Raw genomic sequence first — 26846 nt, 5'->3', positions numbered from 1 at the left:
CAGGGAAGAGGATGATTCAGCACTCAACAGCAAAGCTAGCTTCCGGAATAGGATCCACCGGCCCACAACCATAACATACATAATCCTGTTTCTGACTTCCCCGTTTTAGATAGACTTGGTAATTGTGCATTCATCCAGTATAGCTGGACTTGGATCTCTTGTGAATACTAAGAAACCTACAAGGTGATATAGTGATGCATCATATATGATTGTATGTACTAACTAATAATTAGTGATTACTCAAATTTTACACTTCCACAATTTCTATTTGCATCATTATTTATTTTATTGAAAATAGTAAAACGTATCCACGTATCGTGTTTTTTGAGAAATTGCCGTATCCGCGTATCCGTATCCTTCCGATATCGATACGCGTATCCGTATCCGTGCTGCATAGCTGATTACTAAAATCAGTTGAATATTCAGTTTGGGAAACATATCTTTCTTCCACGATGTCAGATGGTGACTGTACTCAGACCGAGACGAGTGAAATGTTACAATCTCTGTTACTACTTCTGTTAGTTACAGAGAAAAAAAAAGAGGGGGCCACGAGGCCCTGACCCAATTTATACGGTAGGCGGGCCCAACAGGTTGGCGGCCCGCTTTCAAGTGGGCTGTCTGGATCAGACTGGACCTTACATGGACGGGCCTCCACCAATGTCCACGATCCATTCTTGTCAAAAAATGTCCACGATCCATTTCCTGTGGCCAGAATCCCAATTGTTCAAGATAGCTGATAGCTGTGACAAGACGGCTGTCTCAACTCATCATCAACCACAGTCGGTATTATCCTACATAATTACCCACCTAGAGCTGCTCTTGCAATAAAACGTGTATATATAAATATTTATACAGCAGCAGCATAGAAAAGGTGAAGACGTGAAGTTGCACTGTTCCAACAACTCTGATCAATCCACGGTCCTTGCTCCCGCTTTATCTGAAAGCCTGAAACTTCACAATGGCAGCTCATGCCATGCACCATATCTACCAGAACCTTATGAGAAAGCACATCATCATACGAGAAGATAAAAGTCACACAAATGCATGAGAAGCATATATATAATAACTGCAACTAGTTTCACAATCACTACAACATCAACAAACCTTCTACTGAACTCAACTCCAGAACAGAACCTGCCCGGGCCTGAAACAAAATGTCTGGACAGAGACTACCCGGGCACTGCACTGGACAGAGATCATTCTAGCTTAGGGCGCCATTTTCTTAGGAACATCTATCACAAACGCCACTGGTTGTTCTAGTACCCTCCCTACTCCTGACAGGACACAAAAGTTCACTCCAGACACCTCTAGTTTCAGTTTCAGTTTCAGAAACTAGACCTGTACATATGCATTCTCCAGGAGGATATTTACAATACAGTACAGCAAATATATAAGAACTTATCCTAACAGAACAAACCGGTTTTCAACCTTCTTGATGACGTGAACACTCATAGTAACCCTCTTTGCGCCTTTCATCAGTTCGAAGACGCAGATGTCACCCTCGCGAAGCTTGTTTTCGCGCACAAACTTGGACCAGTGGTAGCTTTTAAGGCTTCGGATGGCTGTCGTGTAATAGTACCTGACATACCACTTGTCTTTCCTGTTTGGCCTACGAAGTATGATCTCTTGTGATCTCTCCTCAAGATGATCAGCAGCAAATTGTCTGGGGATGGTCTGCAGAAAGCATCGGTTGTGTGTCAGTACTGATACAGGGTAAGATCAACAAAATTAACATGGCTGTCGTAATTAATAGATGCACAAAATTACCGCTAGATAGGTATTGTTGTTACACTGGACCTGGACCTGAATGACAACTAGACAAGGCATAACCACTAATTTTGAGCTTCAGTAGTCTCAAACAGAATTTCACAACTTAAAAGAGAAAAAAAAAACACTTCCATTAGTGAGGGGCAGATTCAGTCCTTACTGTAGTTACACTACATATGCTAAACTCCTTTCTCATTCTTATCAAGTTTCATCCCCAAACAAAAATGCTGGACTACAAGAGAATCTTCTACAGGCCTAAGTGACGATGAAATGGTCTGCATTTATTGATTAGTTAATCTCACCAGAGAGTTGTTCCTAGGGCGGACATTGGTCATCTGTAGGACAGTAATAAACGCAGGATTGTCAGGTTGGATCGAAGCCAAACTGATTATTTTACTTTTTTCGTCATTGCTCAGTCGATTGGCAGTCCTCGAGTAGTAGTACTTGAAGTCAGTGTATTCGTTGTCACTATCACTATCCTCTTCACGGGTTCCTTGTTGCTTGACATCATAGTCACTATTACTGTTTGGAGATTCAGGTTGTTTCCCTATGATATGAAGAAAATACACACCATGTAGAGCAGATTATACACTAAGATTTATCAATAAAAGCACACTACTTATAATGCATAGTTTTGGTGTATTAATGCTACCATACCAATACCATGAGAGGACTATATTAAGACATCTCTAATTACTTAAATATTAATAAACATGCTGGCCAGTGTTTCACTACAGGCATGTATAATCATACAACTTCTCCTTACTTAGCTTACTCTTGCAAATAGATTTCTTTGAAGTAGAAGCATTGTGAGGGGATTGAACTAGCTGATGCGGCGGTGTAGCAGTATCCTCAGAATCACTTTGGGAGTAACACTCAGCTTCCTTGCCCTCCATATCATTGAAATGTCTCCACATATTAGGACCAAATCTGTTTCCAAAAACAGAAGACACTTTCTCACAGCCACTCCCTTCAAAGATGACCACCTGAAAGGAAGAGCTGCCTCTGCATGTGAAGAGAAGGAGGTCATTCTCCTTCAGTTCATGTGCCTTGACAAAGTCCTCCCATCCAGACACGAAGAATAGTTCATCCTGATTCTTGGCTACACCAACGTGCCATGTTTCACCACTGGGTGTTTTCATGTCAACACCTTCGGTGATCTGCCCATTGAATTTCTTCACAAACTTCTCCGGTATGCTCTACAATGGAAACAGAAATAGATGGTTGGTTTCTGAAGGATGATACTGTAATAATAGCTAAGAAAAGTCATTTCTTCATAATCACTGATCAACTGATAACTGTTATCATGAAACTAACTGAAATGCATCAGCGCTGTTATAAGTGTTCCTAAGATCCCTACAAAAGTACTAGAACAAATTATTGTATATGTGACTCTTTTGCTCCTTTAGGCAACAAATCACAACTTCACCAATCACAGGGCTAGAACACTGCATGATGCACAACTTCTTCATTCTGAATTGTCATTTCACACACCAGGTTTTCTTTTCTTTTGACGGTTATCACACATCAGTCTTTATTATTGCCTTTGTCGCGGTATACGCTACTTCCTCCATTCCAAATTGTAAGTCATTTTAGCTGTTCAAGATACATAGATTTTGCTACGCATTATGTCTAGATACATGGTGAAAGCTATGTATCTAAAAAAAAGTCTAGAATGACTTACAGTTTTAGAATGGATGGAGTACTAAAATCATTAAGGTCTGTTTAGTTCCCGGAATTGAGAGGAGTTGGAAAGTAATCTAAAAAAAGGGGAAGCACTTGCTAGATATTACTTTTAATTAAGGGGATCCAAACAGGTCTTAAGAAAAAAACATGAAACTGAAGTACGTACTTGTTGTGTAATGATGGTAAATTGTGGTTCTTTGACAGAGTAGCCTAGTAGCCTACCGCTGACACTTATCTGCTATATATAGGAGTAAAATATAAACAGAATATTTGACTTGACATTTAAGACATTTATAAACAAAGTTAGTGTTCATTGTCATGGTAGCATGGATGTGGTCGACTACTGGAGAAACTTACAGTGCGATGAGCAAAATCTCCTGTCATGCGCTTGAAGAAGCGGATCTTGCTGACATCCATGTGCTCCCAGTAGTAGTGCTCCTGCCACTCCTTGCACCTCTCACACCCCTTTTCAACCATCTGCCTGAGTGTAATCCCACAACACTGTCACAGTGTCACCGAAAAAGAAAATCACAGGATCAAATGCAGGAGAGAGAGAGAGAGAGAGAGAGAGAGAGAGAGAGAGAAATTTTTACTTAATCTTGACCGTGCTCTCTTGTTGGATCCTGCGAGTCTGAGCTTTCGAGGTGAAGCTGCCTCCCCTCCCCTCCCCTCCCCTCGTCGATGTTAACGAGAGAGCGTTCTTGAAGAGTGATGATGGAGACCGGAGTAGTTACAAGCTTTTATTAACCACCAAGCTCAGCAGATGCTACTGGACCAGGTGTTCGTAGACCTCGGTCACTGTGATGTGGCCCACCGTGCCAAATTGATCAGGGCAGTCCGGCAGTGTTTGTCTTCGTCTGGGAGAGACGCAGTAAAAGGATGCAGTACGGGGCAAAGCGTTGAGCAAGACTTTTTAAGCCTGATGGCTTGAAAATCCATGCTTTGTTCGCCGATTTATTTTGAGAGAAAAATAATACTAAATTGTTGATAGATTTAGTAGATAAACTCAAATATAAGAATTTGATCTCCTAAAGATTATGAGTTATTTCTTATTTGGTTCATAGCCCTAGATTATAGGTGTTTGGAGTTGTTTCACATGTATTATCTTCAAAGAATAGAAATGAGGTGGATAGTTGGATTCTTGTATTTTGGTGATTGGAAAATATAAGAATCTCTCCTCGTTCCAAATAAGTTCAGGGCCATTTGGAAGGGTTTATAGGACTCCGACATCAACTCAGACACTGTTCGCCGAAGCCATTTTTCTCTCTAAGAAATATTATACAACACTCAAGTATTGACACACTTAATTGTCCCCTCTTTTCTTCCTCTCCTCTTCTTCTCCATCTTCGGCGGGCTTAGAAGACTTTTTAGGGAGGTAGGCTGGCCAGGTGGTGGAGACGAGAGAGATGGCGGCGAGGTGGAGGTGGTGGCGACACTGTCAGAGCGAGCGGAGGAGGAGGTGACCAGACTAGGTCAGGGCGGGAACGGCCATGGCCATGACCGGCGAGGGGAGAGGAAGATGGAGGTCACCGCGTGGGTGTTGTAGAGTCTTGTCGGAGCTCCACGCTGAGTGGCCATGGCCGTGGAGCTCCAACAAGACCCTACCGAGCGGTGGTGGTGCGTCAGGAGGAAGAAGAAAATATGAAGAAAAAAATCCAGTGTTCAAGGCTGGTAAAACACCTGAGTGTTGTATAGACAGATCCTTCTCTCATCTTCAAATGAAACCCTCGACATTGTAGCACGAAGTTGGAACCGGAAGGAGCTCGACCAAGCAGGCTCTTAATACAAACGCTCTCACATTGCTCATGAAGCACTACTACAGGATTGAACTACCGCAACGAGGCCATTCTCACATTGCTCAACGAAGGTGGCTCGGACAGAACCCATGCCACCCACATCGCTGCCCCTTCCTTACCACCGGCAGCGAAAGGTGGATCAAAAGCAAGAGGGACAAATTGTAAAAAACTATTGTTATATTAGCTAAGTGCATAAACTACAACTACATTTTATAGGCTATCAAAACTAAGATTTACACTACGAAAACTAATGTTGTTACATAGGAGAGGTGGGGCGGAGGCCTAGTTTCGCCTTCATGAGCCTCCGCCCCTGCTTACCACCACCTTCAGTATCACCTATACGTATCACTAGACGCGGGATCTAAATATGCTCTAAATCTTTGGTTGTTTTTTTCTCCTCAGATATAGTAATAAATACCTAAATGCAGAAATACGGGTTAAACACCCGATCGAGAAAAAAAATACCTAAATGCACGTATACATGTATGCGTGAACAGTCGCGTAGACACCCTATATTCTATGAGCACCATTAATCGACAGATCTTAAAAATCCACAAAGTCACTGTAGACATACACATACCTGTGAATGGATCTGTGTTTTCCGCCGTTCATTATTTGATTGATAGAATAATTTAAGAGCGTTCTCTGTGTTCTGTTTTCCCCTCTGATTCATTATTTGATTGAGTTTTTTTCTTTTTTTTAGTGGACATTATTTGATTGAGATGAGAGGATGTTCGTTGTCCTTCCTTGCACCGCAATCCAGCCATGTGACGCCTTTGAGCCATATATAGGCATGGGGCCTTATCTTTTGGCCCTTAATTTTCAGTGTTGAAGGTGGTCCTGCTGGAGCTGTTTAGCTTAGATAGGACTGGAGATGGATGGATGAATACAGAATTACAGATGGAGCTTGTGTAGTTTCAGGCCTTGTCTAGATCCAAAAACTTTTAAAATTTTGACACTATAGCACTTTCGTTTGTATTTGGTAATTGTTGTCTAACTATGGACTAACTAGACTCAAAAGATTCGTCTCACAAATTACAGACAAATTGTGCAATTAGTTATTTTTTATCTATATTTAATTGTCCATGCATGTGCCGCAAGATTTGATGTAACGGAGAATCTTAAAAAGTTTTTGAATTTTAGAGTGAACTAAACAAAGCCAGCTAAGAAATATATCGATGATAGTTACATAAATTTCGTGGGAAAATGGGAAATGATTATTTCATAGGCAAAAAAAAATCTAAATATCTAATAAGAACAAACTAATGCTCGCACTATTTTGTGCAGGCTATCATGCATGCTAGTTTCTTACCTCGACATAAAATTAGTTTTAATCACAGTTTATATAGAATAAAAAATGGATAGATTAAAAAAGAAAGGGGGGGGAGAAAAAATTAAAAAAAAGAGAAAAAAGGAAGATAAGAAATAAAATCCGAAAGAGATGAAAAAAGAACAAGAATGAGACGCTGGAAAGAAAAAAGGGATGTGAAAAAATAGAACAAGAACCACGTCGCCTACCCCAACTTCACACATGGGTCCATCATGTGTCACAATATCACTGCCTCAAAATAGCAATGGGTACAAACCCGCTAGATTTTGCTAGTCTAAACTTATGTCCATAATCATAAAATTTGTTCGTTAAAAAACCCATGACCTATCAAGGTTTAATCTTATGCCCATCAGATCATGGGTACCCATTGCATCGCCCATGGCACATCCACATGTTTCAAGTCTCAACTTGTGCTAAGCCCATTGGAGTAGGTCGACAATACAGCAACACAAAACAAATAGCTCGCCGCTTGCCATGCATGCGGACATGAAACACTATAGCCTGCCGTGTATCATATAGTTATGAAATTATATTCATTCTTCTTATTTTTCACTTGAATGGATATATCATCTTATATATGTCCTTAAACGTAGTAGTTTAGTAGAAAAATTTAGGATCAGATTACTTTATTACGATGGATCGGGTTTTAAAAGCCATGGTTTACAGGTTTGAGTACTACATCCCTAGACCCATGCCCACGACCCACTGGGTCTGAATTCTTTCCTATTAACAGATGGGTAAAGAAATTGATCCATACCTTTGCTCTAATAAAGTAAAAACTAAAAACCCATCAAATTTCGGGTGTTGGATACCCGTTGGCATCTAGACTGTTACCGCCATCGGACAGCAGAAACGTTCACTCTCTGTGGGGAACCCTCGACAAGCTGAGATTGAACGATAGTGCCCACGGCTGATAGAGTGATAGTCTCACTGAGATATACAGATATACAGCAGAAGGTACGAGGATAGAGATAATTTGTGGATACAATTGATTGACTTCAAGTATATCATACTAAAAATCCAAATTGGGAAATTTCTTTAAGAGTTATTTGGGCAGCGAAAGCAATCAAAAGGGGTTTTCACATGGGAAATTGGGAAGGATAGAATTGTCAAATTTTGGGAAGATAAATGGTTAGGGTCTTCCTACCTAGCTATATAGTACTGGGAGTTATATAGAATTTTTCAAATAGTTAACAAACAAATGGAAACAATAACTGATCTTTTGGATGATGGTATAGTAACTTAAAATGTATACTTCTAGAAGGCTAGTATGGATATAGCAAACTCTGTATGTCCTAGTGGAGGAAAGTAGATCATCTTGCTTCAATGATCAGCTACACCGACGAAGTGGACTCCATGATTTGGCTTTTCCACTCATCTGGAATCTACTGCTCATAGTCGTCCCTTTATAAAGTGATTTAACTTTGGTGGAATTTAACCTGTCTATCTTTCAGCTATTTGGTCGTTAAAAATCTCTCCCATAGTGCATTTCTTCAGTGGCTACTTTGTAGGAAAGGAACTCGATCAAAGTAGAGATACAGTGAAAGTGATCTGGTTACCTATCTTGTTTGTTTTGTTCATAAATCAAAGCAAGATAAGTGTAACTTCTAAAATTTGTATTGAAATACAATGCATTTTTACATAATGACTATGTTTCAATTTGACAAGGTTTGTTAAAAAGGAAGCTAAGACTTAAGGAGAAACTATATAATTGGAATAATCTATGATACATGTGTTATTTTAATGTTTTCTTAAGTTGTCTTAAAATTCATAGAACATACTGTATTACAAAGACAGAGGAGTAAGAAACAATCTTTGTTTCAGAGGGATCAATGGAAAAGTATGCGGGTCCTGTTCACGAAGATTACAAGTATGATCAGCACCTGGACTCTTCTTTGTTAGAAAAAAAAATAATGAGTAAAGCTGGCAGCTATCATCGGAAGCTGCAAGATGTATGGATTACTAGGTAGCATCTGACAAAGACATACCTGATAACCAACAAGTTGAAGGAGTCGCATGGGTGGTTTGACACATGGAGAACGCTATGGAAGCTGATAAGCTGTTGTTTGTCCACCTGAATCGGTCTATGGAGTGAGTGCATTTGATCACTGCTATATGATGGTTGCTTTGTTAAACCACTGCTGGGCCATCCATGTGGGCTATATACACAAGGCCTTCAACTTTCAGAATCTCATGGCCAATCAAAATAGATTTTTTATTTTATTAAAAAATGAGTTGTGAAATTTTGTGTCTCTGCTTCATCCCTTCCCTATCCTCACACTGACATCATGCATGACAATGACAAGTTTGTCAACACTAGAAGACTGCTGCTAGTCCAGACGTGTGCATATGTCCCATACCTGACTGAACATGCACTCTAGTACCTAGCAGCAGCTTTCCAGAAAGACGCGGCTGGTGTGCAGCTAGCAGTTGAGTACGTCGTCAGCCGGGCGAGCCATGGAGAAGAAGACGGTGGTGCTGTACCCGGGCGTCGGCGTCGGCCACCTCGCGCCGATGCTCGAGCTGGCCAAGGCGTTCCTCCGCCACGGCGGGGACCAGGTCGACGTCGCCATCGCGGTCTTCGAGCCGCCCGTCTACGCCAACGGCTTCGCCGCCACGGTCGCGCGCGCCAAGGCCTCCAACACCTCCGTCGCCTTGCACGTGCTTCCCCCGCCGCCGCCGCCGGCCTCCGACGGCGGCGACGACGCCGATCCTGATGTACCCTTGGCCCGGATGCTCCGCTTCCTCCGCGCCACGAACGCGCCGCTCCGCGACTTCCTCCGCGCGCTGTCGTCGTCGCGCCGCGTCCAGGCGATCGTGCTCGACATGTTCTGCGCCGACGCGCTCGACGTCGCGGCCGAGCTCGGCCTGCCCGCCTACTTCTTCTTCCCCTCGGGCACCGCCGGCCTCGCCTGCTTCCTCGGCCTCCCCGCCATGCGCGCCAGCGTGGGCACCAGCTTCGCGGCGCTCGGGGACTCCGCCGTCCTGTCGTTCCCGGGCGTTCCTCCGTTCACGGTCGCGGACCTGGCGCAGGGGCTGGCGGACGACGGCGAGGCGTGCAAGGGCATCATCGGCGTGGCTGCCCGGATGCCGGAAGCCCGCGGCATCCTCATCAACTCCTTCGAGTCGCTGGAGCCGCGCGCGATGCGGGCGCTCAGGGACGGGCTGTGCGTGCCGGACCGCCCCACGCCGCCGGTCTACTGCGTCGGGCCGGTGGTCTCGCCCGGCGGCGACAAAGACCACGACTGCGACTGCCTCCGCTGGCTGGACGCGCAGCCGGACCGCAGCGTCGTGTTCCTCTGCTTCGGGAGCATGGGCGCGTTCCCCAAGAAGCAGCTGGAGGAGATCGCCGTCGGTCTGGAGAGGTCCGGGCAGAGGTTTCTCTGGGTCGTGCGAGGCCCTCCCGGCGCCGCCGCCGACGACGACGACGTCGGCGCGCTCCTCCCGGCCGGGTTCCAGGAGCGCACCGAGGACAGGGGGTTCGTCGTCAAGAACTGGGCGCCGCAGGTGGACGTGCTGCGCCACAGAGCGGCCGGCGCATTCGTGACGCACTGCGGGTGGAACTCGACGCTGGAGGGCGTCGCGGCGGGGCTGCCGCTGCTGTGCTGGCCGCTGTACGCGGAGCAGAAGATGAACAAGGTGCGCATCGTGGAGGAGATGAAGCTAGGGGTGGAGATGAGGAGGAGGGACGACGACGACGTGGTGACGGCTGAAGAGGTGGAGGCGAAGGTGAGGTGGGTGATGGAGGACTCCGACGGCGCGCGGGCGCTCCGGGAGCGCGCGGCGGCGGCGAGGGACAGCGCGGCCGAGGCGCTCGCGGAAGGGGGGCCGTCGTGTGCAGCTTTCCTCGAGTTCCTCGAAGACCTGTTGGCTTCGGAAGGCATGGTTAATGTTTGAATTTAGGAGTATAATTACTTTTTAAAAAACTCCTTCAGAGTGCTACATTGTGTTGATCATTTGGATTTGGAGATATGTACTGCAGCTATAGTTGAGTCTGTTCGCTTGTCTGAAAAATCATAGATAAAAATATTATTCGTTGATTATGAGATGTGAGCCTTATTGATGTATCATGATTCAAGATGGATGTGACAAATCATTTTAGTTTCGTATTTAGTTTCATATTTGTATCATGTGTGTGAGAGATGAGATTTGTGCTATGGATGTATCAGGAGACATGATCTTTATTCTTGTCATATAATCTATCTTAGGCCTTGTTTAGATGCGAAAAGATTTTAGATTTCGCTACTGTAGCACTTTCATTTGTTTGTGGCAAATATTATCCAATCATGGACTAACTAGGATCAAAAGATTCGTCTCTCGATTTACAGTTAAACTGTGCAATTAGTTTTTATTTTTATCTATATTTAATGCTTTATGCATGTGCCGAAAGATTCGATGTGACAGAGAATCTTGAAAACTTTTTGGTTTTTTGGTGAACTAAACAAGGCCTTAGTGGTTTGTGCACTTGAAAAATCTTGTGATGAGTGCTAGTCTATAAAAACTACAATTATAGCATTTCCTAAAAAAATATATATAATTATAGAATTTATGTCAGTTCCAAGTATCTTTTAACTAAATTTATGTGAATATTAACAGTTATATCTCCAACTAAGTTTGCTAGAAAAATATTTTATAATTAATTTAATGAACCCATTTTCTATTATAATTGTTACTACTTTTTATATAGTTTTTATTGAACTTTAAATTGTTTGATTTTTTGAAAAATAAAAATTATATATTTTACTGTTTTTAAGCACGAGGGAGTACGTTTTACTTTGTTTCTCCGTTTCTTTTGCCAAACTTAATGCACCCAAAAAAAGAAAGTTACACTATATGGAGTCATGGATACATATACACATTCTTTTCTATTGATAAGAAAATTTTCCTCCTTTTTTACAATTACATTTTTGGGTCCATACAAATCGATTTTTTTGCAACAGTTTCTCCTATGCGGTAGGCCATATATGTCCAACAAAAAACATGTGGCTCACGAAAGTTTTTTTTTTTTCTTCTAAAGGCGACGAGTGACAACGACCCTAGGAAATAGCAATGTGCAAGCGACAAGTTCACTTTAAGATGGGGCCCGCATAAATGCACAACACTAGTGCCCAGTCCACACATTTTCTTTTTTCAACGCGAGGTCGAACCCATTTCCAGAGACAGAAGGGAAATACATGAGTTTGGAGATTACAGATAAGCGAAGACAGAAGAGACCTCTAGCAACCCTAAAAACTGTGTCTCGAACGGTCTGGAGATCTATATGGATATCTAAATCCAAAAGGAACGTATCTGTTGGAAACTATAACATTTATAAAAACTTGTGTAAACTATGGTAAAAAGTCGTCTAAATTTATCTAAAAAATCACATTTATAGATGATATGATATACAACTTTGTAAAATATCTTGTTCAAACACAAATTCGTTTAGGAGGCTTGAAATTTGTTATTTTTATATCTCACAAATGAATTTGATTTTGGAAAAGATATTTTACAAGGTTGTGTATTATCATATCATCTACATGTGTGATTTTTTTGTTGAATTTAGGCAACTTTTTTTCTTGATTTGCACGGGTTTTCACGGAGGTTGTGGTTTACAACAGATATGTTCTCAATCTAAAATGGATAGTAGATGATCTAAAATTAGCCTCTAAAAAGATAATTATACGGAAAACTCATTTTGGTTGTCTAAGAGACACAACCCAAATATGAGTATCCTCTCTCCTAAAAACTTATTTACATAAATGATTTTTTTTAGGTCTTGTTGTTAGAGAAGATGTCGAATGGGTATTGAACCTTTTGACTGTAGCATTACGCCACTACCCAAACATTAAAAATTAGGTGTTATAATTAGAGATAGTCTCAGCGCTAAAATTTCCTAAAATGATACTAGACTGAAGAAAAAATAAAGGCCCACATCACCTAGTTAACAGAACAACTATAGCAATTTCATTACAGATTCATCAAATAAGACACTACTCGTATGCATCTTAGGGCCAGTTTGGCAAAGCTTCCAGAGCAACTTTCATGTTAGAAACTGATTCTGTGAAGTGATTATCTGAATTAAACTACAAGGCTATGAGCTGAAAAAAAGCTTTTTCTAAGTCAGCCCACACCCAAAATCACTACATACATAAAGTTTATCCTAGAAAATCAATTTTAGTTAGAGAATCCCTTCTCATAGAGATTCAAGCCTTGTTTAGTTCCAAGAAAGTTTTGCAAAATTTTTTAGATTCTCCGTCACATCGAATCTTGCGGCGCATGTATGAAACAATGAATATAGATTAAAAAATAACTAATTATACATTTTGTCTTTAATTTACGAGATGAATCTTTTGAATCTAATTAGTCTATAATTGAACAATATTTGTTAAATACAAACGAAAGTGTTATCCATTATTTATATATTTGTTAATTATCCATGGGATGAAGGGTTTGGGAATCCATCGACTAGGGTTTGGGACTGCCGTGATCTCCCGTCCGACGAGGAGTCGCCGGCGCCAGACTTAGACGGCCTGCTACAACCCACCAAATAGCCCAAAGCCCAGAAAGTAGGAACCATTCTCTTATGTTTTAGGCCCCGTTTGGTACAGATTTGGCCAACTCTGGCTCCTCAACTTTAACTACCCTCTAGATGTACTATTGTACTATAGCACGTTGGAGCTAGAGATGGAGCCAGAGGAGCTCGAATTTTTAGCTCTCTTTCCTGCCCTAGTGTCAGTGAGAGAGACAGTGCTCACTGCAGTAGTATGTCAAGGGAGCAGGAGCCGATGGAATCTGTACCAAACAGGCTCTTAATCATAAAATAGCGAATTATTAGTTTTTTTAGTTTTGTTCTTACTTCAACTTGTTTAATTTTGATCAAAATTACATAGTATAGATATTAACATCTAAAATAAATACACTATAAAAATATATTTTTTTATCTAATCTAATAAATCATGTTTGTGTTCTATATAATAAACTTAGTCAAAACTAGAGAGTTTAACTTAGAACAAAACTAAACCAATTTATACTTTGAAATGGACGAAGTATATAAACTATTTTTTTCTTAAAAATAAAATTAAATTGTGCCTCCTTCAGTCTCCTTTTGCTTAATTTTCTTTTGAAAATATCTTCTTTACCTCATGGACTGACACCGATTAAATCAATTAATATATAATAACATGTTTTTTAGCTAAACAATACACACCTACATAGAGTTTTTGACTTTTGATGCGGGTGTTCATATTTTTTGGATTTTTTATGATTTAATAGCTTTGTTTCTTTCGGTGGTAGGTGATGAAAGGTCCTTGTTTGGTTTTGGTAATTGAGTGACAACTTAGGTGGACTAATAGTGTTTATGTGAGATACACAGGAGATTAGTCCACACGTGATGATGTGATGATGAAGGAGCTCATTGCATATGAGACATGACATGGAGTCATGCATGTGACCAAGGTGGAGAAGATCAAGATGAGGCTTGGCTCGATGGACCGGTTGCAAGAGTGAAGGGCAAGTCGGAGGCTTTGAAGCGAGGGATACGGTGAAGCTTGAGCAAGACTTGGCGCCGATGGACCGAGGCAATGGTGAAGAGCAAGTGAGATCAAGATCGATGAACCATTACAGTCACGTGATGATATGAAGTGGATCATATCATTTGGTGATTGGTTGGTGCATGTGTTGCATCAACATTGGAGGAGATGGAATGGAAAGCGCAAGACAAAGGTATAACCTAGGGCTTTTCCATTTCACCGGTCATAGGTGTGTAGAGAAGTTTATGACCGGATTTAGGATAGATGGCCGTACTATCAAGAGGGGCAAAACTTGTTTGCATATCGGTCATCTAGTGCCACTTGAGTGATCTAACTTTGCATACGTGTTAGGATCGAGTAGCGTGGCAAGTTTGAGAGGCTAACTCCTTTGAGAAAAAGTTTGTGAAAAAGCTAACACACTTGCACATGGTGGTGTACACTTGTTGGTGTTGGCACACTTTACAAAGGAGGTGGAGTTCCTAGGGTTGAGAGGAGTGTGGGTTCCTCTCTCCCTCCCGCCGAGCTTGCGAGGCGGGATTCGGCGCTTTTGAGAAAATTAAGTGCATATTTTCTATTGCGCCGGTGGGAAATTTGGAGAAGTCGCAGGAGTGTTTCTCAGTAGGAAACACTCACCGGACGCTCTGCGCGGAGGCACCGGACGTTGGCCTTTAGCGTCCGGTGTGCTGTCGGGTGCAGCAGAGTGCACCGGACGCACCGGATAGAGTCCGGTGGTCAGCGTCCGGTGTGCGGGCGGTTTGGCGACCCTCTCTGCGCATGAGTCCGGTGAGCACCGGACGCTCAGGGTGCGTCCGGTGGCTTACGTCCGGTGACCGTGCGATTTTGCGGAACTCTCTGCGCATGGGTCCGGTGTGCACCGAACGCGTCCGGTGTGGACTAGTTGAGCATCCGGTGGTGCTGTGTCAGGCGCGAGCGCGTGGTAGCCGTTGGCGGCAACGGTCGAGTTCAAACGGCTAGTGACACGTGGCGGTCAGCTGAGCATCGGACGCTGGGTGTTGAGCGTCCGGTGGCTCTATGTGAGCGTCCGGTGCCCACGTGTCTTGCCCAGTGAAGGGGCAACGGCTAGTTTAGCCCTTGGGGCTATAAATAGAAGTGGTGGCCGGCCTTGGCTGGTGCTGAGCACCCTTGGGACTTAGTGTCCATGCTTGGGTAGTGCTAGTGAAGCCTCCAACTCACATATGCTTGATAGTGTTCATCCGATTGTGTGAGTGAGAGATTCTAGTGCATTGCATTGAGAGATTGCATCGAGTGGCACTAGGTGTTCGTGTTGCAAGCCGGTGGTGCTTGTTACTCTTGGAGGTTGCCACCTCCTAGACGGCTTGGTGGCTTGTGACTCCGTCGAAGCACGCAAGGAGATTGTGCGGTGCTCTGGAGAAGAGATTGTGAGGGGTACGGTGCTCACCCCGCGGGGATCGCGAAGAGCAACTCTATTGGATCGTGCGTGTCATTGAGCTACCTCACTTGTGGGTAGGTTCTTGCGGTGTCCTAGTGGGGACGAGGTTCGTGTAACACCTCTTAGCCGCCGAACCACCAAGTGTTGGTCGACACAATGGGGACGTAGCTTGGTGGCAACCAAGTGAACCTCGGAAGAAAATCATCGTGTCAACATTGTTCTTCCCGTTGGTTTGCAAAGTCCCTAACACAAGCTTGTTCTTACTCATATACTTGTGCTTGTGTAGTTGCTCTTGTAATTAGTTAGCTTGTGTAGCTTGCTAGTTACCTTCTTGCCTGTGTAGCTAGAAGTAGTTCCCTTGCGTGACTAATTTGGTTTGTGTAACCTTGTTAGTCATATTGCTTAGTTTGTGTAGCTAAATAATTTGCGCTCTCTAATTTGGCATTGGTTGCCTTGTTATTGAGCTTGCTAGTGAGCTTAGGCTTTGTGCGCTTTGCCTCACTAGTTTGTGTAGGAGCTCCCCCGTTTTGCAAAGTACTAGTTGCATAGGTTTGTGTGACCTTGCTCCTAGAATTGATTAGATGAGCTCTTGCTAAGGTAGCACCTTGCTTGCTTGTTTAGGATCTTTTCAAGGTGCTAGAGAACTTAGATAGAGGGGTGTAGTCTTGGCTAGACCGATAGTTTTAATTCCGCATTTATTTATTTCGGTTAGCCGGTGCGTTAAAGTTTTAGAAAGGACTATTCACCCCCCCTCTAGTCCGCCATCTCGACCCTTCAGGTGACATACCACAGACAAAAGAGATGCATATGGTGCATTTGTCAATCTCTGAGATATTTTTAGACATGCTTATAAAGATAGGATATGTGTGCGCATTTATAGATATAATATTGGTGGACCAAATGTTGGTGCACCAAAGTCACTAAGATGTGGGGGCCCATATGTAAGTTCATTAGGATCTAGGTTCGATCTTTGTGTAGTGGTAAAAGACCATCAATAAATGGAGTGAATCAGTGAATACATTTTATTTGAGAGAGTTACTTTTTTTTGCCCTAAGTTCTGCTTTCTTTCTTGGATCTCTTAGTTTAAAAGTTATCTAACATTTTATTTGAGAGACTGACTTTTTTTTTGCCCTAACAACAGTTTTGCTTTCTTTCTTGGATCTTTTAGTGTATTGCCCTTCCGTTAGGTTTGACCACTAACGGTGCTAAGTGGGGCATGAATTGATCTTTTTATCCCTGAGTGAGATAAGCAAGAGTGTAGTGCTCAGTTTTGATCCTACAACAGTTGATGCATTAGGTAGGGGGCTATGCACATAGATTATTTTGTACAAATCAGATGGGCTTCATCAACAATGACGTCAACACCTTCAATCCAAGGACCAAGACCACCTTTCATTGTCGACCAACCTAGAGATCTAGAACTTTGCAATCCCTAGCCAACTGAGCAAGAGGAGACCCCCATCCCTTCTACATGTTCCTCACCGGGCAAAAGGATGTTGTGGCCGCTGATGTTCCGACGCTCACATGCCACATGGATCCTACATCCATGACCCCTTCATTGAGGGTGACCGAGAGCACACATCTTAAACAATGTCATCGACTTCTGGCTAAGATCTCTATCTTAAAGGTTGGACGCAATACCCACCACATAGCTTCCTTGAAAAACAAACCACAACTAAGTACAAAAGCAAAACAAAAAAAAAATAGAACACTACAAAGAACACCCAAAAAATAGAAACAGAAGGTTCCAAACACCCATACCAACTTGAATATACTGTCCAAGATTATCACATTTTTCTTGTCATAGAATGTGACATTGTTCGAACTTTCTCTTAAATCCAAGAAGGGTGAATAGAAAGACATCTTAAAAAATTAGTAGACCTACACCCACTAAAGAAAAAAAAGACCCTCCTTCCTGCTATGTTGAATGGTCAGAACATTGAAGTGATAACAATTTTGTGATTTGATATCCAGCAAGTTATAATATACATATTCAATTGATATATCACGATGGATATGAATATAAGTATTATATTACTCAAACTAAAGAGGTGTTTAGTTGGAGAGACTAAAATTTAATAGGTATTGTAGCATATTTATAACTATAGCAATTAGTGTCCAATTATGGACTAATTAGGCTTAAAAATTATCTCGTAAATTATTCTTTAGCTGTGTTTTAGTTTCGTAAATAGTCTATATTTAATACTTTATGTATGTATCCAAACATCTAATGTGATATGAACTAAAATTTAACGGTGTGAACCAAACAAGGCCTAAATAAGGTCTTGTTTAGTTCTAAAATTTTTTGGGAAATCGACACTGTAGCACTTTTTGTTTATATTTGACAAATATTGTCCAATTATAGACTAACTAGGCTCAAAAGATTCGTCTTGTCAATTCCGACCAAACTGTGCAATTAGTTTTTATTTTCGTCTATATTTAATACTCCATGCATACGTCTAAAGATACGATGTGATGGAAAATCTGAAAAATTTTGCAAAATTTTTTGGGAACTAAACAAGACCTAAGTGGAACAAGTTTGAGCTGCTAGTGCTAGTTTATAGTCCATCGTCACACTATCCTGAAGACCTAGACCAAACACCACAATAGGTTCTTCAAAGTTGATTACATTCGAAGTTTGTTACTGCTAATTGGATTACTAGCATATCCATACAAAAGCACTGCTAGCTTTACAAATGCATAACCAAGAAGAGTAGTGATGTCGATCAACTAAGCTACTATTCCCGAATGATATGGACAGTCATCGTAAGCTTCTTGTTTTCCATCAGCTGAAACAGGCAGATATCACCTAGTTTCAGTTCATTGTCATTGACAAATTGACTCCAGCCTGGACCAAGCATATACCTGTTGTTACTGATCTTGATTTCAGCCTCCCATGTGTGAGTCTTGTTGGGATATATGAGGCTCATAGTGTCTTGCCCACGTTGAAGGTATTTTTTATCATACGCTGAACAGAATCTCTGATTGCATTCAGAAAATGTAAGGTTAAGTGACAATATAACTTTTCTTAAAAAAAGTAATAATGTAACCAAAAGAACAAATTGCAGCAATCCAAAGAGAACTTCCCCTACTCTATATATAATTCGATTCATGATTACCACCAAGCCTCAACCTTGGCGGCTGCCCAAACCACAGATCTAATGTAAGGTGAAGACTGCGCCCCCCTGCCCTCGAATCCACCACCAAGAAACATCCAAGGCCAAGCGGAGCAACTCATTCACTCGCTACACCTGGAATTTAAAAACGAGCATGAGGACCAGATCATCTAGACTCTGGAAAGCTCCGGGGAATACTCTGCAAACTTGGTGTATGCAATCTAATTTAGTGGACAAGCCATCTCCAACTTTGCAAAACTTATCTGAAAGGCTTGGGCCAAACCACATTGTAAATTCTTCATGTAGTTGAGTGTGGACAGCAACTAGGCTACAGCAAAGGGATTGGAAGAATACTACTTCTGCGTGCTAGGCGAAAGGAACCTGGAGACTGTCATTCACCTTTTTATAGAATGCCCTTATGCGCGCAAACTATGGTGCTTGGTTGCATCGTGGATCAGCTGTGCAAACCTTCAGCCTTCCTTTTGGACCAAACAGAGTGATGTGGAGGAGTGGTTCATGGTGATGACTGCCTGGGGGATGGGGCACCAAAGCGGCACACTCAATAGCCATCCTGATTTTATGGCACATGTGGAAGGAGAGAAACGCTAGAGTTTTCAATGGCACTAGGGGCACCAAGCAGGCAATGTTCACAAGGATTAAGGATGAGTGTTCAGATTGGTGTTCAGCAGGGGGAAGGGTACTTAGAGCATCTCCAAGAGTTTGGCTAAATTTAGTAGTCAAATTCTAATGTTTAGCCATTTTGTAAAATATATAACTTTTTAAAAAAGAAGAGGTTCACAACAGCCTTGCTATCAGATGACACTGTTGGCTATATATGGCCAGCGAAAATCAAGGGATAGCAAACTTTCTATTTTACAAAACCAAATAGCACATCTGTTGGAGTCTATTTTTCTACTATAAAAGTTCTAAAAGGCCTCCATAACAAGAATAGCAAAGTTGTTGGAGTTGCTCTTAGTTACCTAAGGGTTGCTCCAAATTCTCTGAGTAATTAGCATAGATGACCCCGAAAACTCGTATGGCGGTCTGCTCTATGAGATAGCGCCTCTCGTGCATATAAGATTGCAACTCTGTATCTCGCTTATTAATATAATGCTGGGTAACCAGATCTTTCAAAAAAAAAGTTCCCTACAGATGAATTTGACACTAAGCAGAGCAATGATGACTCACCATAATGCAATTGTTTGGAGTAACATCGCCAGGTTTCATGATGCGTACAAAAACAGAATACGGAGATCCAATAGCTTGAACTTTGTTTTTTATTTTATACATCTGCTCATTGTTTAGAACAGTGAATCGTGGTACAATGTATCCAGGCTCAGTAGCTTCATGTGGAGGACTTCTGGAGGAAGGGACATATCCTGTGGAGAAACCCAATCACAAAAATGGCCATCAAAGTCAGAATATGCTCAACCAAAACTGAAACTATTCCAAATGCTCTACATACAAACCTGCCGACTTTGGGTGGTGGGTTTCCTCAAGAGGATGAAATATCAAGGTGACTCTACTTTTGCCTTTTGATGGTTCAAATATGCAGATATCACCTTCTTTCAAACCATTGTTGCAAATGAAGTCCAACCAGCCAGTAGAACGAGCATACCAACCAACAGTGTTAATGTCCAAAGTGATTGCCCATGTCTTGCTACCATTAAGCTGAGAAAGAGTAATAGTTCCATTTTTGTCCAAAAGGTGTTTGACAGCATAATCCTTAGATATGGCCTGTTCCAAATGATTACATCCGCATTATATGACTTACAAAAACTCAAAGACTAAGCATGCACAAGTCAAGAAGAACCCTAAATGAACTAGAAAGTTTCAGTAAACCAAATCAGCCAACAAAACTGCTCAAAAAGAATAAAAAGAATCCCAGCGTAAGACAAATCCTACTAACTGCATGGGATAAATTCAGAACTCACCAGAATTCCACTAGACACACTTGTCATGTCCATCGTTGTGATGTACAATGGAATTTGAGGTCTTATTTTCTGCTCCAGGGCATCGATTTTAGCCCTTTGCTCACTGTTCATGTTGCAACCCATTGGAAACACTAACCAAGACTTCTGGAAACCAACTGAATTCAAGGGTTCCTTCACGTCGTCATCTTCAGCTACGTGTCAACCACGAAAAGTTTAGCACAAACAGGCAGTTAGGCAGTGCTAAAAATGTAAGGTAATAACTTAAAAACTATTTACTTGATTTCCGTGAAGGAGAATCTGTTGGGCTTGTCTTCAAAGTTTTCCTCTTGTGGCTAGAGCTACCACTGCAATGTTTCACCAACATGTTGCTTGTTGATGGTTGTGTATGATTATCATGAGAAATGCTTCTTTCTTGCCCATATGGAAAATTGTCCATCACAACACAGGAGAACTCTTTCTCACAATTACTTGGATCGAAGATTCGAACTTTGAAGTGGGCGTACCCACTATAAGTGAACACCAATAAGTCTCCCTGTCTAAGATCATGGGAACTGGAAAATTTTGTCCATCCAGTTCCAATGACAAGATCATTCTGTTCCTTGGCAACCTTAACATTATATGTTTTACCGTTTGGTGCTTCTAGTTGGACTTCTTCCGGGATCTGGCCTCCAACGTTGGTTGCAAACTTTTTTGGTATGGTCTGCAATAAAATGAGATCACTTGATTTACTTAATAATAAGAAAGTTTTTCCATGTAATCAAATGCTACACAGAGCTAGTTTTATACTAGATAATAGTAGTGTCAAAGTCAGGAACATTGAACACCGAATGAATGCAAAAGGACTAGTACCATGCTGCCAACGAAGAGGTAACAAATTGTGCAAAGAAGAGTTTTTTTTTTCTAGAAAAACATAGGAGAGCTGTGTATCATTCTATTAAGAAGGGGCAATGCTAAGGTACACCTTTTACCTATGAGAAAGTAATATCTCAAATTAATTGGAACCATTGGTTTTTACAATTTAATGAATTTCTAAATAAATTAATGAATTCAGAAAAACAAAAATAAACCCCCCTAATGATGGGAAGGGAAATCATGCATGCGGATTCTCCTAATAAAATACCGTGGAGATGTGTTTTAAATTTGAATATACACAATTATTTGTTCTAATAAAATAAAACAAATATTACTAAATTAATATATAACATAGAAACTTTTATCAAATCATAAAGTTACAAGCATATTTTTTTTTCAAAGTATAAAGTTACAAATAAAATTACATTACATACACTAACACGTTACCCACTACCTAACACTATGCATGCATGTCACGTATCAACTCATTTAAAATTCACAAGCACACGCTAATACAAGCACGCACATGCAAATCACATAAAATGTTAATCTGTCACGCTATAAAATTTGCACGTATAAAATCATGCATGAGTTACCCATGCATACATCAGTTACCGATGTCATGCATCATGTCACACTATAAATTTTAATCATATTGCACATGGTCACGTATAACATAAAAGATTTACCCATGCATGCATCAATTAATTAGAGACCACATATAAAATAAAAGATTTAATATGTCCAAAGTCATAAAATAAAAAGATTTACCATATCACTTAGAGATCACACATGCATCAATCAAATCTAAAAAAAGATTTTTTATATCTAAAACATTCCTTATTTAACCTCTTTTATAAAATAAAAGATTATTAAATATACATTTCATCTATCACCTCTTAGGAGGTAACAGTTCATCGTAACCCAATGATCAAAATCAATGAACGGCTCACAGCCCATTAAAAAATGAAAAGCACCCATAAAACACACCTCCAGCACAAGCGCGCACACACAAGCGCACGCGCACACACACGCACGCACACGCACACGACCCCCTCCCCCCCCCCACACACAAAGAAGAGTTACTTTCCTAGATAGTTTTTTGTATTTTTTTTTTGTCTCTCTGTTTTTTCTTTTGGACTGGCTATTCCTTCTTATTGTTTATTATCTATTTTTATATTCAGTAGGGGCAAGCCCCTCCTTTTACCTAAAAATAGAAGAGGTACCAATCACGAGTTCATCTTCATGCTTCGGTTGCACTATTAGCCCTTTGGTTCTTTCCCTTAGTTGCTACCAGGTCGTTTGCAGGTTGTTTTAGATGCTGTATTGTTTCTAGCTGTTCTTTAGTCTTGGACTCTTGGTTGTATAGGGCCTGTTTTATTCTTTTTGGATCGTGCGTTAAAAAAAATTCTTTTGGTTTGACTTCTTCTCTCTTCTAATAATAATGTAACATGGCAGATCTCTTGCCGTATTTTCTAAAAGTAATCTTCATGGCTATACTTCCTTTTACTCAAAATAAGCAGGTTTTAGAACCGAGAACTATATATTTTCTCCTCTTCAAATTTATATAAATTTGGTTATTCAGGAAATATTTGTGCATTATTTAGTAATTTAACTGTAGCCAAGCTTGTTTGTGGGAAACCAAAATGTATTGTTAAAACTTCCAACTTCAGTGTCGGTATTACAAAATTTCTAGCTAAAAACTCCATAAAAAGTTTAACAAATATATATAACGGAAAAGAAGAGTATCTTACCAGTTTATTCTTGAAATCACTCGCACTTATCATAATCTTGATGAAACACCTATCCTGATCACTCATGTGGTGCCAATAATGATTTGAAATACAATTCTTGCATACTGTGCAAGCTTTGTTTCTCCTGTAACAACTCATAATATGTTAGTTGAGATAAAATTGTTAGGGAAATTTATAACCTCAGAGCCGGACTTTGGAGTATGCAGAAAATGGCAAATAAAAACTTCAATATTTTTTGGTCACTTATATAATAGCAGGTACATGCCTATAGCAAATATGACATGTCAAGTCAATTTTTTTTTGTGGGAACAAAAAGGTGAGTGGAGCTACCATTACAGAGTTTTACCAACCTTTCACTTCCTGGTGATTGTAAATGATTGTCATGAGATGTAATCCTCTCTTGGACACAAGGAATGGAGTTAGTCAGAAAACAGGATAGCTCTTTCTCACAGGTACTTGGACTGAATATTTGAACTTCAAAATGGGACTCCCCACTGTATCGAAACACCAAGGTATCACCCTGCTCCAGTTCATAAGCATTGGCAAATGCAACCCATCCAAAACAGAGGAGTAGCTCATTATTCTTCTTGGTCACCTCAATGTCGTATGTTTCACCATCTAATACTTTCAGCGTGATTGTTTCAGATATCTGATCTCCAACATTTTTTGCATACTTTTCGCGTAGGATCTGCAAAAATAAATAAATAAGATATTTTTGTTTACTTAAAAGTTAAAGACAGTTCTTGTAATGGCAATTAAGATCGCTGTACAGAACTAGTGCTATATGAGATCAAAGCCCATTTTTTTCTTAGGAACAGAATATACCTCTGCTATATAAGATCAGTCTAGTTTTTTCTTTTTTTTTGAAGACATCACCTAAGGGGTGAGAGCCCCACCTGAATAAAATTCCATTGATTCCGGTAAGCCGGTGCATGGAGGATTCAGGACCTTAGAGTTTACAAAAGAAGTTTACAGAAAGGTTTAGGACTAGAGGAAGAGAGAGATTACAACAACACCACCCCCGACGACAACAATAACAACAACACAAAAACAGACTCAAGGATAAGCCTAGACACAAGCTGAAAGACGCCAACCTGAACGCCGATTTGCGCCACCACCGAACAACATACTCGCCAGATTTCACCACGACCATTGTGCCCTCCACCACTCCTCGTAGCTATGCCGCTCCGCTGCTGCCCTCCATCTGAGAGCCAACAAGTGAAATGGGGACTAAGAGTGATGACGGACACGCAAGCCCAGGATCATCGGATACAGTGACCTCCCTTGGACCGATGGTGACATCCTCCAGCACATCCAGGCCCACATGTCACCATCCAACGCCATCCACAGGGAGGAAGCCATGGAGGGGAATGGCGGCAGCGGTGGAAACACCACTCGACATTTGTTTTTCTGGCACCATCAAGGAGACCACCGATGGAGTAGAGACGCCAGAGGAGAACACTCGTCGAAACGTCGTCAAGGACCGACAACTAGAGCCAGTCTCATCGAAGAGGATCCAACAACAACATGGGAGAGAGAGGGAGAGAGCAATCAGGGAGAACCCAGGGCCACGGCAGGAGCTGGAATCTACCCCTCCTCCACAGTGGCGCCCTCAAGAGGGTCAACGGCATCGACGACGTCGCCACCACTGGCTCCAGAAAACTAGAGCAAGGTTTTCACCAGAAGGAGAGGGACAAAACTACAGCCATAGAGTTGGGAGCCTACATTATCGATGCCTCCAAGAAGGTAATCGGCGCCAGAGGGCGTCACCGTCGACCGCACAGACAGGCCGTGCATGGCTTTCGCCTAAGCTTCCCAAACCCTTGGACCATAGTCTGTCGACTTAGAAACCAGAAAACCAAACCTTGCTGACAAGCCCCTACCAACCAAGCCCATGATAGCTCGCACGGAAGTAGTAGGGGATGAGTTGGACGCGGCCGTCGGCGCCGGAGAAGGAAGAGGCCGCAAGCTGAGCAAGCCAGCAGCTTGAGATCCGTTGCTGCTGTTGCTGCTGCGTGCCACGCCCACACACCCCACCAGCAGAGCAGACAGTAGGGCCGGTGGAGCTAGGGAGCATCGCGCGCCTTCCTCAAAGTGCCGCGCCCTGAAGCCATGACGCCATTGTGCCTAGGTATTGTTGTTCGCCGCGCGCTGCGCCCTGGTATCAGCCACAAAGTCGGCTGCCCAGCTGCTGCCACGGCAGGCCAGCACGCACGAGAGGCCGAGGTCACGCCGTCATCCACCGCACCGGCTCGCTGAGCATGGATCCAGGTAGGCAGGACCCGGATCCGGCCATGGAGGGCGCGGATCTGTCCCGTCTCGACCACTCCGGCCGCCGACCGCCATGGAAAGAGCAAGCTCGGAAGGAGCAAAGGAAGAGGGAGTGGAGGGAGTAGGGGATTGCGGACAACAGCCTTGTTGGGCGCCGCCGCGGGCTGCCGCCGCCGCTCTCCGGTGAGCAGCAACGGCGGCCGAGGGCTTGCTCCGTCGAGGATTTCCCGGTCGCCGGTGGTGTATTGCCCCCGAGTCGCCTATGCAGTCTAGTTTATGGCTTGTTTGACACAGCTCAACTTCACTAGTGAAGTTGTTTTTTTAGAAAAATAGCTTCATGAACAACTTTATAGATGAAGCTAAGCTATTTTGAAAAAAGTGTTTGGTAAAATAGCTTCACCAACTACTTTATGCATAGATAAAAGAGAGAAATAGGGGAGAGAGCTGCAATAAGCTACTTTTTTCAGCTTCATCCCAACTTATATCTTTGTGAGAGGAGAAGAAAAACAGCTTCACCCATGAAGCTGTTTTTAGAAATAAGTGTTTGGCAAAAAAAAACAGCTTACAACAACTCATGAAGCTGTTGTGAGCTGTACCAAACATGTCCTTATTCTCAGAAACAAAACATCGTCAAATGTACAAAAGGAAAAAGGATTGGCAAATAGGCAGGCACTAAAGGGATGCTAATTACTTATCACTTGGTTGTCTTTATCCCACAGGTTTTCCTTTTAATCAGAAACCATGCATATAACCTAGTGTAGAAGACAAGTAGTTTTTGATGTTCTTGGTTCAGAATTCTGAGTCCAAGTGTCCAGGTTCAGATTATTGTCGAAGTTCAATCATTAGTATTAGGATTATTATATAGCTCTAGTGTATACAATAATCCTAATAATTGATACTCATTATATTTCAGCAAGTAGTTAAAAAGGATTATAGGCTGATCATAGGAGATAATTCCTGCAGTAACTAGGAGGCTGTTGTGCGAGTCTGAGAGTGTGCCATGTCGTTGTCTGAACTTCTATTTATTCTTGATTCTTTTACAGCTAGTACTACTAATTTCAGTGCAAAAATATGAGCATACACGTTTTCCTTCTCAATACAGAAACAAGGTTATTTGCATGTGCTTCGTTTTTAAAATTACAATTCTAGCATCACTATCAGAAAATAGCTCTCAGTTTTTCAACTTTTATAAAAAATAACAATAAGAAAAGTCGTACAAGGCATGCCTTTTGAAGAAAAATAGCATGATTAGTAGGTATTACCAGTCCATTTTTGAAACCACTATCTAGCATAACCACGAAGGAACACTTGTTATGCATCTGGTTCCAATAATGATGTGCAGCGCGCTCTTTGCATATTGTATTATATGAAGCTTTGCTCATTCCATGACCACACCTACCAATAAAAAATGTTAACTG

The 26846-nt window shown here is 41.8% G+C and overlaps 3 protein-coding genes across 15 annotated transcripts; 1 reads left to right on the top strand and 2 right to left on the bottom strand.

The window, feature by feature from the left end:
* On the bottom strand, positions 1033-8730 carry LOC8076618 (B3 domain-containing protein Os12g0592300). Of its 13 annotated transcripts, none has more exons than XM_021446343.1 (8): positions 8568-8659; positions 8361-8430; positions 4047-4310; positions 3811-3954; positions 3620-3691; positions 2534-2966; positions 2070-2314; positions 1033-1674 (listed from the first exon to the last, which is right to left on the bottom strand). In XM_021446343.1, exons 4-8 carry the CDS (start codon positions 3928-3930, stop codon positions 1399-1401), a joined length of 1146 nt encoding a protein of 381 aa, XP_021302018.1. In that variant the 5' UTR covers positions 3931-3954; positions 4047-4310; positions 8361-8430; positions 8568-8659; the 3' UTR covers positions 1033-1398. The 13 variants fall into 13 exon arrangements, with proteins under 13 accessions (XP_021302018.1, XP_021302019.1, XP_021302022.1 ...); XM_021446344.1 differs by having other exon boundaries at positions 3811-3934; XM_021446347.1 differs by having other exon boundaries at positions 3811-3930.
* LOC8069719 (UDP-glycosyltransferase 88B1) lies at positions 8839-10698 on the top strand. The gene has a single exon (XM_002443421.2). The coding sequence runs from the start codon at positions 9037-9039 to the stop codon at positions 10474-10476; it is 1440 nt and encodes a 479-aa protein (XP_002443466.1). The 5' UTR covers positions 8839-9036; the 3' UTR covers positions 10477-10698.
* On the bottom strand, positions 18287-24519 carry LOC8069718 (B3 domain-containing protein LOC_Os12g40080). Its single transcript, XM_021466123.1, has 8 exons — positions 24489-24519; positions 24288-24361; positions 23677-23845; positions 20552-20742; positions 20087-20354; positions 19806-19996; positions 18367-18482; positions 18287-18290 (listed from the first exon to the last, which is right to left on the bottom strand). Exons 1-8 carry the CDS (start codon positions 24517-24519, stop codon positions 18287-18289), a joined length of 1044 nt encoding a protein of 347 aa, XP_021321798.1.

This window comes from Sorghum bicolor, chromosome 8, assembly GCF_000003195.3.
Source record: "Sorghum bicolor cultivar BTx623 chromosome 8, Sorghum_bicolor_NCBIv3, whole genome shotgun sequence".
In the NCBI taxonomy this organism is placed as follows: Eukaryota; Viridiplantae; Streptophyta; class Magnoliopsida; order Poales; family Poaceae; genus Sorghum; species Sorghum bicolor.
Note: the sequence above shows the minus strand (reverse complement) of the source record. Positions and strands in the feature narration are given on the sequence as shown.